Source organism: Salvelinus fontinalis, chromosome 33 (genome assembly GCF_029448725.1).
Source record: "Salvelinus fontinalis isolate EN_2023a chromosome 33, ASM2944872v1, whole genome shotgun sequence".
Taxonomy (NCBI): domain Eukaryota; kingdom Metazoa; phylum Chordata; class Actinopteri; order Salmoniformes; family Salmonidae; genus Salvelinus; species Salvelinus fontinalis.
Window position 1 is genome coordinate 28,596,756 of NC_074697.1, and position 16,101 is coordinate 28,612,856.

The 16,101-nt window shown below is 41.2% G+C and overlaps 1 protein-coding gene across 8 annotated transcripts in view; it reads left to right on the forward strand.

Annotated features, from left to right (window-relative positions):
- The first annotated feature begins 6,866 nt into the window (after nucleotides 1-6,866).
- Nucleotides 6,867-16,101, forward strand: part of LOC129831951 (protein turtle homolog B-like) — a 77,702-nt gene continuing 68,467 nt past the window's right edge. For 4 of the 8 annotated variants that reach the window (XR_008755833.1, XM_055895602.1, XM_055895603.1 and 1 more), the window contains exon 1: nucleotides 6,867-7,574. Coding sequence is in view for 7 of the 8 variants with exons in the window: in XM_055895602.1 (XP_055751577.1) it covers nucleotides 7,511-7,574 (64 nt within the window). In the remaining variant the exon portion in view is untranslated. The remainder of the gene's footprint in view (nucleotides 7,575-16,101) is intronic. The other 4 variants (XM_055895597.1, XM_055895599.1, XM_055895598.1 and 1 more) reach the window with 3 other exon arrangements.

Here is a 16,101-nt window from a genome sequence, read left to right on the forward strand (position 1 = left end):
GACATTGGGCTTGTCTGAAAATGTGTGGTTTCTTACATTATTCTTACACAAATATTATTTGTCACATGTTATTTGTCATAGAATAGGTGTAGACTTTACCGTGAAATGCTTACTTACGAACCCTTTCCCAACAATGCAGACTTAAAAAGTTTTTAAAAAATTGCTAAAAATGTAAAAGGAAATAACAGTAATGAGGCTATAAACAAGGAGTACCGGTACCGAGTCAATGTGCAGGGTACGAGGTACTTGAGGTAAAATGTACATGTAGGTAAAAGTGACTAGGCAATCAGGATAGATAATAAACAGAGTAGCAGCAGCATATGTGAAGAGTGTGAACTGTACTCAGTTTGCCATGCAGCAGTCAGAGAGAGAGAGGGGGGGGGGGGGGGGGGGTAGCAGTACTGCACCACTCCCATGACAGTAAATGGGACAATGTGGGCAGCTCCACCCTACAAATGGCTTTGTCATCCAGGACCATTTCAATGGACCTATCAATAACAAATAAAAAACATACTTTCTTACATGTTTTAATTTCGCGATGGAAAAGGTGTTTGCCATTTTACAAATGTACCCACATTATATTTCTGTCACCTTGTCAAATGAGGCTCATGCAAGATAAAGCAAGCAACATCTTCCAGCCCTGAGTATTAACTTGTCAGAATTCTCTGTCACAGACATCAGACGATCTCTAAGAACATTTACAAACACAAGAGGATAGATATTCAGAGGATAGATATTTCCACGCTGTCATCCCTTGATGTTATCACTCTGTTCCTGCCCAAAATTCTGTTTCCTCTTGTACAAAGGCATGTTCTCCTAATCAAGAGTGACAAAATAAATGGCTTCGCTGTAACGATGTTCGTCTGAGGAAGAAGGAGTAGACCAAAGCTAAATTTTCCTTAAAGATCTTGGGGAGGTAGAGGACAGAGTAAGCTATATTTGAGAGAGAGTTGACAAGGTTCTATGTGGTAGACATTGGGCTTGTCTGAAAATGTGTGGTTTCTTACATTATTCTTACACAAATATTATTTGTCACATGTTATTTGTCATAGAATAGGTGTAGACTTTACCGTGAAATGCTTACTTACGAACCCTTTCCCAACAATGCAGACTTAAAAAGTTTTTAAAAAATTGCTAAAAATGTAAAAGGAAATAACAGTAATGAGGCTATAAACAAGGAGTACCGGTACCGAGTCAATGTGCAGGGTACGAGGTACTTGAGGTAAAATGTACATGTAGGTAAAAGTGACTAGGCAATCAGGATAGATAATAAACAGAGTAGCAGCAGCATATGTGAAGAGTGTGAACTGTACTCAGTTTGCCATGCAGCAGTCAGAGAGAGAGGGGGGGGGGGGGGGGGGGGGGTAGCAGTACTGCACCTCTCCCATGACAGTAAATGGGACAATGTGGGCAGCTCCACCCTACAAATGGCTTTGTCATCCAGGACCATTTCAATGGACCTATCAATAACAAATAAAAAACATACTTTCTTACATGTTTTAATTTCGCGATGGAAAAGGTTTTTGCCATTTTACAAATGTACCCACATTATATTTCTGTCACCTTGTCAAATGAGGCTCATGCAAGATAAAGCAAGCAACATCTTCCAGCCCTGAGTATTAACTTGTCAGAATTCTCTGTCACATACATCAGACGATCTCTAAGAACATTTACAAACACAAGAGGATAGATATTCAGAGGATAGATATTTCCACGCTGTCATCCCTTGATGTTATCACTCTGTTCCTGCCCAAAATTCTGTTTCCTCTTGTACAAAGGCATGTTCTCCTAATCAAGAGTGACAAAATAAATGGCTTCGCTGTAACGATGTTCGTCTGAGGAAGAAGGAGTAGACCAAAGCGCAGTGTGGTACGTGTTCATGATGTTTATTATAACCTGAACACTGAAACAAAAACAAAAGTGGAACAAAACACAACAGTTCTGTCAGGTACTCACACAAAACAGAAAACAACTACCCACAAAACAAACATGGAAAATGGCAACCTAAATAGGCTCCCCAATCAGAGACAACGAGAAACAGCTGTCGCTGATTGGAAACCAATTCAGGCCACCATAAACCTACAATACATACCAAATCATACCAATCATACCAAATCCCCATAGATACACAAAACCCCTAGACAAGACAAAAACCCTAGACAAATAAAACTAAACAAACCACCCTTATCACACCCTGACCTAACCAAAAAATAAAGAAAACAAATATAACTAAAGTCAGGGCGTGACATTTGCTGACCATGATTTAAAAAAGAAAAGTGTAACCCAAAGCTCCCAACATAGTCAAACGTGATATGCATCCAGTCGTGAAAGTATGTGGAGTGTTGGCACCATAGAAATATGTTTGGCACTGGCATTTTAGATTCACAAGTTCACCACCCTTCAAGGGCAGAGACTTCTATTACAATACTGCTGGTCCTCCAGGCAATGTTTCATATTGTCCCGGATACACAGTTGTCTATTGTGTGGCTAAATGTTTCCCCTGGTAGGACAACAGGATGAGCCCATGAGAAAATCATCAGCGGGGATAATGAATGCTGTGAACCAGACAGCAGTTAGCTCAAACTGTACCCAGTGAACTTGTTTCGATTGCTCTGAGTTTCACAACCCAATGCATTGCATGTGCCTCAACAGGGCGTCAAATTAATCACTTCTAATTGGAGTTGTTTACCGTACTGTAGCCCACCTCTCTCTAAAAAGCCTGGAAAATGTCCCTGTCAGTGCCTTGTAATGTCTTTCTAAACTCCTGAATGGCTTATGGTTGGTGGTATAGGATACAGTCCAATCAACACTAGTCTCAATTTTGTCCCTAAAATGCTATTTATTTCTCAGATAGAGTATTTACAGTGCAGTTATCATTTTTTCTTTATATATACATTTGCAAAAATGTCTAAAAACCTGTTTTTCCTTTGTAATTATGGTGTATTGTGTGTCGATTGATGATGGGAAAAAACTATTTAATCAATTTTAGAATCAAATCAAATTTTATTTGTCACATGCGCCGAATACAATAGGTGTAGACCTTACAGTGAAATGCTTACTTACAAGCCCTTAACGGGATCATTTTCGTAAACAACCGCTGAATTGCAGAGCGCCAAATTCAAAAATAATTACTAAAAATATTTATTTTCATGAAATCACAAGTGAAATATACCAAAACACAGCTTAGCTTGTTGTTAATCCACCTATCGTGTCAGATTTTGTGTAACGATCGTCTTCGGGAGAAAGAGAGGAGGACCAAATCGCAGCGTGGTAAGTGTTCATGATGATGTTTTTTAATTAAACTCAGAACACTAAACAAAACAATAAACGATGTGAACAAACGAAACAGTTCCGTGTGGAGACAAACACTGACACGGAAGACAAACACCCACAAACCAAAAGACAAAACAGGCTACCTAAATATGGTTCCCAATCAGAGACAACGACTAACACCTGCCTCTGATTGAGAACCATATCAGGCCAAACACAGAAACAGACAAACTAGACATACAACATAGAATGCCCACTCAGATCACATCCTGACCAAACAAAGCATATAAACATACAAAGCAAACTATGGTCAGGGCGTGACATTTTGAAAATATGCTTTACAGCGAAAGCAATCCAAGCGTTTGTGAGTTTATCGATCACTAGACAAAACATTACGAACAGCTAGCAGCAATATAGATTGGTCATGAAAGCCAGAAAATCATCAAATTAATCGCTTACCTTTGGTGATCTTCGGATGTTTGCACTCACGAGACTCCCAGTTACACAATAAATGTTCCTTTTGTTTGATAAAGATTATTTTTATATAAAAAAAACTCAATTTGTTTGGCGCGTTATGTTCAGTATTCCACAGCCTTAGGCATGTCATCAAGGGTTGACGAAAATTCCAAATAGTATCCGTAAAGTTCGTAGAAACATGTCAAACGTTTTTAATAATCAATCCTCAGGTTGTTTTTAACATTAGTAATCGATAATATTTCAACCGGGCTGTAAACTATTCAATAAAGGAGAGAAAGAAAATGTCGAGCTATCAGTGTCGCGCGCATGAACTAATGGATGGACATCCGTCTATCCACTGACGGGATTTGATAAATCTCGCAAATCTTTCAGAATAAAAGCTTGAAACTATGTCTAAAGACTGTTCACACCCGAGGAAGCCATAGGAAAAGGAATCTGGTTGATATCCCTTTAAATGGACGAAAGGCAGGCAATGGAACAGTGATTTTTCAAAATAAGAGTCACTTCCGGGTTGGATTTCCTCAGGTTTTTGCCTGCAAAATCAGTTCTCACAGACAATATTTTGACAGTTTTGGAAACTTTAGAGTGGTTTCTATCCTACTCTGTCAATTATATGTATATTCTAGCATCTGGACCTGAGAAATAGGCCGTTTACGCCTCCGCGCGTCAAGAAGTTAACCAACATTGCAGTTTTAAGAAAATACCCCCCAAAAAGTAAGAGATAAGAATACCAAATAATTAAAGAGCCGCAGTAAATAACAATATATACAGGGGGCACCGGTACAAAGTCAATGTCAGTGTGGGGGGCACCGGTGTTGAGGTAATAGAGGTAATATGTACATGTAGGTAGAGTTATTAGAGTGACTATGCATAGATAATAACAGAGAGTAGCAGAGGAGTTCCAGAACGTGGGGGGGGGGGGGGGGGGGGGGTGCAAATAGTCTGGATAGCCATTTGATTAGCTGTTCAGGAGTCTTAATTCTTTGGGATAGGGGGCAGCATTTTCACGTTTGGATGAAAAGCCTGCCCAGAGTAAATTGCCTGCTACTCAGGCCCAGATAGGAAACACTCATATGGCAGGCAAAAACCTGAGAAAAATCCAACCAGGAAGTGGGAAATCTGAGGTTTGTAGTTTTTCAACTCATCGCCTATCGAATATACAGTGTCTATGGGGTCATATTGCACTTCCTAAGGCTTCCACTAGATGTCAACAGTCTTTAGAACCTTGTTTGATGCTTCTACTGTAAAGGAGGGGGGAATGGGAGCTGAATGAGTCAGAGGTCTGCCAGAGTGGCATGAGCTGACCATGCGCGTTCACGTGGGAGCGACCTGCGTTCCATTGCAATTCTAAAGACAAAGGAATTCTCTGGTTGGAACATTATTGAAGATTTATGTTAAAAACATCCTAAAGATTGATTCTATACATCGTTTGACATGTTTCTGCGGACTGTAACGGAACTTTTTGACTTTTCGTCTGGACCTAGTGATCGCGCGTCATGAATTTGGATTTGTGAACTCAAGGCGCGAACAACAAGGAGGTATTTGGACATAAATTATGGACTTTATCGAACTAAACAAACATTTATTGTGGAACTGGGATTCCTGGGAGTGCATTCTGATGAAGATGATCAAAGGTAAGTGAATATTTATAATGCTATTTCTGACTTCTGTTGATTCCGCAACATGGCGGGCATATGTTTGGCTTGTTTTGGTCTCTGAGCGCCGTACTCAGATTATTGCATGGTTTGCTTTTCCTGTAAAGCTTTTTTGAAATCTGACAAAGCGGTTGCATTAAGGAGAAGTATATCTAAAGTTCTGTGCATAATACTTGAATCTTTTATCAAAGTTTATTTGAGTATTTCTGTAAATTGATGTGGCTCTGTGCAAATTCACGGGATGTTTTGGAGGCAAAGCCAAATGTAAACTGAGGTTTTTGGATATAAATATGAACTTGATCGAACAAAACATACATGTATTGTGTAACATGTTGTCCCGGGAGTGTCATCTGATGAAGAATATCAAAGGTTAGTGATTCATTTTATCTCTATTTCTGCTTTTTGTGACTCCTCTCTTTGGTTGGAAAATGGCTATATGCTTTCTGTGCCTAGTTGCTGACCTAACATAATGATATGTTGTGCACTCGCCGAAAAGCCTTTTTGAAATCGAACACTGTGGTTGGATTAACGAGAAGTTTACCTTTAAAAGGGTGTCTAATACTTGTATGTTTGAGAAATTTGAATTATGAGATTTCTGTTGATTGAATTTGGTGCCCTGCAATTTCATTGGCTTTGGCAGTTCCCAGACAGGTTAAGGCTTGGGGGTAGAAGTTGTTTAGGAGCCTCTTGTACCTAGAATTGGCGCTGCGGTACCGCTTGCCGTGCGGTAGCAGAGAGAACAGTCTATGACTAGAGGTCCTGGATGGCAGGATAAGGCTGTAACCTAACAAAATGTGGAAAAAGTCAAGGGATCTGAATACTTTCTGAATGCACTGTATCTGTCCATAATTCTGGGGAGTAGTCAGTGAAAAAATTGTGTTGTGTGTCATGATAAGCAGGAGCTGACACCTTTAAAGCCACACTTTCTGAATTGCTATCATTTAACTGAGGAAACTGCATGTGCAATATTAAGCCTATCATTCACTGGAATAAGACAGAGTAAGTACCTTAATGATACAGAAAACCATATAAACTGCTTTTATCCATATATGGATAGGGAAATAACACAATTTTGAATGGATGGAGAAGTACATTAGATTCTAGATTATTTTTCTGAGGGATATAAAAAAAACATTTCGGTCATTTTGATTTGTTTACGTCATGTGCAGTGTTTGGAAAACGTGTATCTTAATATCTCTCCACATTTTCACTGAATGGAGGTGTAAAATGAGCGTGCTGATACGGTTTCAACGCTATGCCATGTGTAGCTAGGCTACAGATAGATTGGGAGCATTAGCTGACAAGGCAACCTCCCTGCAGTCTCGAAGAACAGGGGTAAACAATGTTGGCATCTGTCGCCACACCCAACACATTAGCCGAGGTTGTAGTAGCAGAAAGGGAACGTTTTAACCCGGTGACAGCGACATGACCACTGCTCGAAGCTGTGAATGAGCGACAGACAGAGGAGAGACTCAGGCACAGCACAGACATCATGGCTCTTGCGCATCACCATCATAGCTTCGCAGCATGAATAGATATGCCAACATTGACATGAATAATGAATGCATGTTCAAAGGCTCTCAATAGACTGGTCAGTATTTAACAATGATGGTGGCACTTGTTAAGGAACACTTCAAGGCAGGCGTTTAAAGATGCGGACTCGGCTCTCTGTCAATGCGCATGATACTGCGGTTCTACTACTACGGCACGCTTCAACTCACCTTGAGTTGGTACGCGTATGTTCTCCTGTCATTCGCATAGTAAGGGGCGGAAGAATAACCAATACACGCCCCAAATCCTCTATCAGCAACCAATCCAATGAAAGAAGAGGCGGAGCTTTTGGGTAAAATATCACACTTGGTTTTCACTATGCGCTCGTAAAACAGTTCCGTCTACTACAATCGCGGCGGTGCAGGTGCTCTGTCTCTTCGGGAGAGGATGCGGACGGAAGGACGGGGGAGGGAAGGGATGAAGGGAATCGCCGAGAGGAAAGTGCATAGAATATGAATAAAAAGGCATCGATAAGAGCGCGCGCTGTGCAATGTCGAATATGAAAGATTCGTTGTACGGGGCACTTTGCGTGGTAATAGCTGGTCGGCAATAGTACTATGATTTGGTATGTGGCCACTTTGATAGCAAGTGTTTTCAGCACCAGAGGAACGGCCGCTCAAGGTGAGTTGAAGTGCAATATATTTTGTGCCGCCCATAATATATGATTTTGAGCGACTGCATGTGGGTTTGCTGCTGGCCTTTGCATAGCATGCTCATTCTATATTGGTAGATAAACGCAATAGCTATATTTCATTGATTTAAATGGCTGCATTTTCTCTAGTCACGTGAAAGTTGTGCCCTGGTTAATTGTTTTTTTCTAAATAATTTTGTTAAATATTAGCCTACTCCTTATCATGTAATTATGTAATTATGTAATACAGCCTAAAGAGTAAAATCTCACATTTGAAAGGAAACCTGTGAGACATTGCATAATTCTGTATGAAATAATTTCTCCATTATTTGAGCAGAGAAATACTACGAGCATATTACTGTCTCTACTGTAAGTACATAGTGCTATGGTCGGTGATAGTAGCCTATACAGCCAGGAGAATGTGTTTCAGATGTGTCAGATAAAAGACCAAAAATACATTTTGTTCTGTTATTTGCTTTAGAAAAAAATCTGTCATGATCAGTAGAGGTGTCAGCAGTCTCAAATGTGATAATTTTGCCAAAAGGGGTGTGACGCTACACTAGTTTCCAGCATGGGAAAGTAACTCGTCACGAAATGCAGCAATATTGTCACATAACATTGGAATTTGTATGTGCATGAATGTATTCATTTAATATTATGAATTTATTTTGTCTGTTTAAATTCCATTTCATGGGGTATGTAACTGCTGTGTGTGATGGTAACTGACAATTCAAATAAAATCTAATCAAATTGTATTGGTCACATACACATATTTAGCATATGTTATTGCGGGTGTAGCGAAATTCTTGTATTCCTAGCTCCAACAGTGTAGTAATATCTAACAATTCACACAAATCTACAGCAAAAGAATGGAGTTAAAAAATATATAAATATTAAGATGAGCAATGTCGGAGTGGCTTTGACTAAAATACAGTAGAATAGAATACAGTATATACATAGGAAATGAGTAAAGCAGTATGTAAACTTTATTAAAGTGACCAGTGATTCATTGTCTATGAATATAGGGCAGCAGCCTCTAAGGTGCAGGGTTGAGTAACCGGGTGGTAGCCAGCTAGTGATGGCTATTTAACAGTCTGATGGCCTTGAGATAGAAGCTGTTTTTCAGTCTCTCGGTCCCAGCTTTGATACACCTGTACTGACCTCACCTTCTGGATGGTAGCGGGGTGAACAGACTGTGGCTCGGGTGGTTGATGTCCTTGATGATCTTTTTGGCCTTCCTGTGACTTCGGGTGCTGTAGGTGTTCTGGAGGGCATGCAGTGTGCCACGGAGATGCGTTAGGGTGACCGCACAACCCTCTGGAGAGCCCTGTGGTGGCGGGCAGTGCAGTTGCCATACCAGGCGGTGATACAGCACGACAGGATGCTCTCAATTGTGCATCTGTAAAAGTTTGTGAGGGTCTTAGGTGCTAAGCCAAATTTCTTCAGCCTCCTTCACCACACTGTCTGTCTGGGTGGGTGGACCATTTCAGATCATCGGTGATGTGTACGCCGAGGAACTTGAAGCTTTTCACCTTTTCACCAGTCGATGTGGATAGGGGCGTTGTGACTGGTGCAGTGGCCATCAGAGGTGTTTATCATATGGTCTGGAGTGGAGCAAGGAATGTTTAACATTTACATGATCAATTATGCAAGTTTGTTCACATTTGAATGAAAACACTGTGTTGACCCATGGACTGATTTAACCTTGCTCTTCCAATAGTGTCCAGATGGGGGAGTGCTTTCTCGAGCTGTCACATGATAATGACTGAGCTCAATGACCCCTCATCCTCTGTCTAAAATTACTCTGCTTTCTGTCTCATTTGACAATTGAGGATTAGAATAGTTAATTTGTATGATTTGTGAGGGCCAGGGGTTCGACACAATATAAAGAGTTTTTTCTATATGAAACATAATTCGATTTTAGTTAGTCAAAACATACGTTATTATTTCCTTTCTTGCTGTTTCTTTGATAATTCAATACCTGCCCTGGTCTCTCATGTAGTGGTCACATTCAGGGTTGTCTGTTCCATCCTGAAATAGGTATTACCAGTGGCTATACAATGTTGGTTTTATTTTTTAATCCCGCCATGCATGTTGTTGTTACTCTGTTGGTTTAGGCCTCAATGGTTAGGGTTAGGATTTATTATTGCATAAAAACTGTTTTAGAGAAATGTCAACTGCTGAAATGTGATTGTACAAATCTGAAAACCACCTATGTAAATATTATTTTAAACAGCTTTTGTGGGAAAAAAAATAATACAATTGGTATACTTTCTAAGGATGTCTGCATCCTTTGGCTGTTGCTTTTGCTATCTTTGTGTTAGACATGTTGGTAGATGAAGTAAGATGTCAGGGTAGAGAGTAGTGCTCCTAGCAAGGTTGGGGTCAATCCATTTGCATTTCCAATCAATTCAGAAAATTAATTCACAAAAAATTATCCTTGTAACAAACTATGGGCATTAATTACATTTAAATGTATCTCCTGAATTGACTCAAGTTTAAAAGGAAATTACCCCATTCCCAGTCCCTGGCACTATGTGTTTCATCCTACTGTACCATTACTGCCTTCCCCTGCCTGAGAGAAGGATACAGTCAGTCCCACATCTAGTCTCTTCTCTCTCACTTATCCATTCAACCGTTCTCTGATATCATTCACTTGTCTATAGCACCCATTCACCTACAGATACCTCACTCACATGCATTTTTTTTAATTGATTTAACTAGGCAAGTCAGTTAAGAACAAATTCTTATTTACAATGACGGCCTACACCGGCCAAACCCGGGCGATGTTGGACCAAATGTGCAGCGCCCTATGGGACTCCCAATCACGGCCTGTTGTGATACAGCCTGGATTCAAACCAGGGTGTCTGTAGTGACGCCTCTAGCACTGAGATGCAGTGCCATAGACCGCTGCGCCACTCGGGAGCCCACATTCACTCGGACATACAACCTATACCCTCACTCATTCACTGTCAGGCATATGCTCTATTTACTCTCCCAATCATGGGAGTAAAGCTTGTAAACCCAGCCTAGAGAAAGCCCTGTGCTCAAGCTGTGGAAGGCAGACTTCTGCCAGCACAGCACTGGGCATGTGCCAGCTCTTTCTGCTGCAACCACTCCTCTCGCCTCAGCCAGTTCGCTCCCAGTGGAATCTCCCTGCAAACAAAGTCTGGAGCATTCTGGGAAAGCCAGTATGAGGAACAGGCCTGATTGAAGCCCCCAGTCCTCTTTTCTTAATTTTCTTTTTTCTTTTTTAGGGGGTGGATCAGCTTTAATATTGCAAATAGATTGTGGCTTCTATCAATGTAATTGTCTGCATCATTTCCAATCCCCCATATATATTTTAAATATACAGTGCCTTCAAAAAGTATTCGGACCCCTTGACTTTTTCCACATTTTGTTACATTACAGCCTTATTCTAAAATGGATGAAATAGTTTTTTCCCTCATCAATCTAACAACCTGTTTTCGCTTTGTCATTATGGGGTATTATGTAGATTGACTAGGGGAAAAATACATGTAATAAGGCTGTAATGTAACAAAATGTGGAAAAGGGGAAGGGTCTCAAGAGAATCCCAGGGATAGTAAAACCGCAAGCACCGCTCAGGCAGTCAAGAGGAAAATTTATTCCATCATTGAACAGGGAGGTTCCAAAGATTTAAATAGGGAAAAATAACAGTCATATTATTTGTCTCAGCAGAATTTAAGAGATGTAATGTAGTGTTATTGACATAGTGAGTGAGACTGAGTGTGGCAGAGTGAGAGGGTAGAGAGAGAGAAAGAGAGGGTGGAGTGTAGAGACAGAGGGAGAGGGAGTGTAGAGACAGAGGGAGAGGGAGTGTAGAGACAGAGAGAGAGAGAGTAGAGACAGAGAGAGAGAGAGTAGAGACAGAGAGAGAGAGGGTAGAGACAGAGAGAGAGAGGGTAGAGACAGAGAGGGTAGAGACAGAGAGAGAGAGGGTAGAGACACAGAGAGAGGGTAGAGACACAGAGAGAGAGGGTAGAGACACAGAGAGAGAGGTTAAAGAGACATTTATCGAGCAGATTCCATCACTCACACTTGTTCTTGAGGGCAGTGCAATTTCTTTGATTTATCGATGTTGAATAAACATCATTTTCCATAACCAACTGTAATTAGACAAGCCATATGAAAGTGCTAATAAGCATGCTTCTTGATGCAAATCATCTATCAGGTTATTATGGCTGAAGAATCTACTACTTGTTTAAAAAAGGAAGGAAGTTGAGTCTATGTGACTCGATCCGTGTTAGCATGGGGGAAATGTCAGTGACTTACAACTCCTGGCTGGCACAGGGCAGGGCAGGTACCACCCTCCGTATATCCTGATTTCCTGTAAGGTGCACCTCTGGCAGTGCTCCACAGTGTTGAGCTGGCCTTTGGGCCTCTGGCACGCCAGGCCCGTTTCACACCCCCTCTCTGTGCCCAGTGCCCAGGCAAGAGCAGGTGTCAGCTCATTGTTGAGTGAGGGCTGGGGCCCTTCCTTAATTGGTCTGTGCTTGTCTGAGGGGGACATGCAGCTACAGAGGGCCAGAGAGGGGAGGGGAGAGAGACTGACTAGGCTAGGCTGGCTCACAACACTGGGCTGTCAGGCTAGAGATGTGTTTTAAAGGTATATGACACCCAGGTCTCTGTCTGTCAGCTGAATGCCACTGGTGTTTCAGAGATAGCAGGCAGCTAGCCTGCGGTGGCATGGCCTCTTGTCTGTGTTGTGTAGTAGTGGGCAGCCTGTGTAGGATGTAGTGTTCATGAGGCTGCTTTTCATGTAGGGGAGTGTGCTGTGCTCAATAGCATATGTTGTGCATAGAAGGAAGGGCCCACTATCTGGTATCGAGTAGAAGGTAAAGTATAGGATTTCTAATCTGCATAATGTGTTCCCTGTCATGAAGGGTATTTTTTAAATCATAATGTAGAGACAGGGGCTGCGATATCTAAGGTTGCCTTCTCCAGACAATGATTCCAGCTTAGGGATGCAAAATTCCCTGAATTTTCTATAAATTCCCTTGTTTTCCAGAAATCCAGGTTGAAGAATTCTGGAATTCCTACTTATTCCCTCCTGATTCCGGGGAATCATACAACCGGGATTTTGGTAAAACCAGGGAATCTATTGAGCGTTCCTGGAATTTTGCAGCCGTATTCCTGATAATAAGAAAGAGCATTTTTTTCCTCTGTTGTCATCACTTTTACGAATAGATGTTATCAGTACTCAGTTAGAGATTTTGGAGAGGTTGATAAGTAACCTACTTGACATACAGGTAACTGCCAAAATAATGGAAACACTTGAGTAAATGAGGGATACAAAGTATATTGAAAGCGGGTGCTTCCCCACAGGTGTGGTTCCTGAGATAATTAAGCAATTACCATCTCATCATTCTTAGGGTCATGTATAAAAATGGTGGGCAGACCATTATTTTGGCTACCATAGCTATGCCCCCATAGGATGACATCCACAGGGCACGAGTGGTAACTGAATGGTTTGATGTGGATGAAAGCAATGTAAACCATATGCCATTGCCATCTCAGTCACCAGATCTCAACCCAATTAAATACTTATTGGAGATTGTGTAGTGGTGCCTGAGAGAGTGTTTTCCAAAACCATCATCAAAACACAAAATAATGGAATTTCTCATGGAAGAATGGCGTTGCATCCCCCCAATAGAGTTCCAGACACTTGTAGAATCTATGCCAAGGTGCACTGAAGCTTTTCTGGCTCGTGGTGGCCCAGCGCCCTATTAAAACGCTTTATGTAGGTGTTTCCTTTATTTTGTCGGTTACCTATATGCGCTTATTGTTAATCTTTGTTAAGGTCTCACTCTCTGTGAAGAGTGGTTAAAGGTTCATTCATTTTTCAGTGAAGTTAGACTTCTCCATTATTCAACTACAATACCACTCTGTGGTGCCCAGGATCCTGCATGATCAAATACATAATGTTACCATTTATAAAGGTCATGATTAAGTCTCTCCTCTCCCATTTGCTCTGTCACCGTCTGTCTTTCCTGCCTTCCGCCTCACCCTGCATCACTATCACTATAATGCTCTGTCACCGTCTGTCTTTCCTGCCTTCCGCCTCACCCTGCATCACTATCACTATAATGTATTCCTCTCGATTGCAGTCTGTTTGTCTTTTCATATGGTTTATGTTTTTGTATTAGTGCCACAAATCCAGATTTTTTTAGAAAAGCTATTTATAGGGCAGGTATTACAATGTTTGTTTGATAAGTAGCTCAACGAGGATAGGATTGGCTTTTGTACTTGTATGTCACACTTTGATGTTAGGTTGTCAGTGTGTTCTGGGATGACTTATATTCAACACCAGTATTTTTACTGAGGCTGACTGTCTGGTAGTACTACGCTGAGCTTGGGTTTGACAGACTCCATGTGGCGCCAGTGGGTGTAACTGAGAGTGAGTCACACAGCTTCTGGTCAGTCTATGACGTTGGTTCACTCATATCATTGTCTCACGCTGCCTGTGTAGGAGGTGGTCATCTGTCATTAATTATATGTAAGTGTCCATGTTAGCTATCCATGCTGTTTCTCTGTGTGCAGCCTACTATGCAGTGCACTAGGCACTCCTATCCATGTGTCCTGACTACACTCATTGCATTGCACCTCATTGCCATACACACACACACACACACACACCACACACCACACACCACACAACACACACACACACACACACACACACACACACACACACACACACACACACACACACACACACACACACACACACACTGTTCTCTGATGTGACCTTCAGCACATGCAGGCTGGCATTCAATTACCACCCTGTCAGTGGCCAATCCAGCCCAGTCGCTGCACGTCCTTGAGATTCATTCTCTAGTCTAGTCTATATTCCATTACATCCAGGACATAGTGTGTTCTGTCCAGTTTAATCTGTGCTCATATCCTTGCATTACATACACCATAACCATGTGTGTGCTGGTACTGAAGTGCTTGTAGTGTCATATTCATCTTTGCTCAATACCTGATTTCATATCACAGATTATCGTGAAATTTGTGACAGGCACATGAAAAAGTTGTAAAAAATTGTGTCCACCACACAATTTTCTCCTTTATAATCCAGTACACAATTTTCTTCATAACTAATTCCAATTTATTGTGGCTAACTTTAGCTAGGTGGCTAACGTTAGCAAGGCTAGGAGTTAAGGTTAGGATTAGGGGTTAAGGTTAGCGTTAGGGGTTAAGGTTAGTGTTAGGTAACATGCTAGCTAAGTAGTTTTAAAGGGTTAGCTAACATGCTATCTAAGTAGTAAAAAAAATTGTAAGTAGTTACAAAGTGGATAAAATGTTGTCCATCATATGATTTGAACACGCACCGTTTGGGTTGCTAGACATTCACGTTATACGCCCACCCATCCTCCCCAAACAAACCTCCCTCCTATCGTTTCTGTCTTAAGTAACCTACTACCTTTATCTGTGATTAAAATGCACTGTATACTGTATAATGTGGTGGACACAAAATGTTTTACTTTTTGTGTGTCATGAATTTCCCAAGTAATTGGTGTCTATTTCAGGATAATTTGTGATAGTGGGTTGTAGTGCTGTAGCACTGCCAGGATCCAAAGCACTTCTGTTCCCCATCCCCTCCCTTGTAATGTTTTGATGGTAGATTTGTCACAGATTGAGTCAGTGTCAGGAAGAGGATTTAGGCATCCTGGGGTGACATGAAAACCCCACGTCTCCAAATGTAGTATGTTTATTATTTATATTTATTCAGATTTTATATGATCTCTTATCATATTGGACTTCGATAATGTCAAAATATTTTACAGCTATTGTTCTACCTGCATAATTACAGCACAAATTGCCTGGAGAGTCCACACACGCAAATCTGTGATCATTATTGCAAGTACAGTAAAGGGTACTTTTCATGCAAGTGCCATTATCGTTGCTGCGGCTCGAAAGGCTGGTTGAAATCTCAAGCGGATTTAACTCCTAACTGTCCCCGCTGTTCTACTGTGAACATTCATGTTCTGCTCTGGACAGATGTTGATTGACTTGGAACAGATTCATTTTATTGATTAAGTGAGTTGCAACAGAAGTAGGCTGCTTGCAGTGAGTAACTGGCTTTAGTATTGGTAGTGAACATGCCTATTTAACTGGTGCCAAATAATCTGGAATTATTCTCTTGCATTGTGCTCTGGGACATGGACTGCCTCTGATTTAGCTGATTTACCTGCAAATGCAGACAGCAGCATAGTGTACTGGATAAAGTCATCCCTTCAGGAATTCGTTATGAGCAGGATCAGCACTCCTGTTACTTGTAGTTAGGAGTTAGGATACTTGTACAGATGAGGTAGTTGCTGAATTATATGTTTTCCAAGGTGGCGTAGCAGTCGGACGTGTATTTGTCTTGTCCCGTCTTGTCCTGTGTACATATTTGTTTTCCTTGTTTTTCCCCCCGTATATATTTTGTGTATATTTTAATCTCACTTTCCATCTATGAACTGAATATACTTTCCTGCAACCAGCCTCACC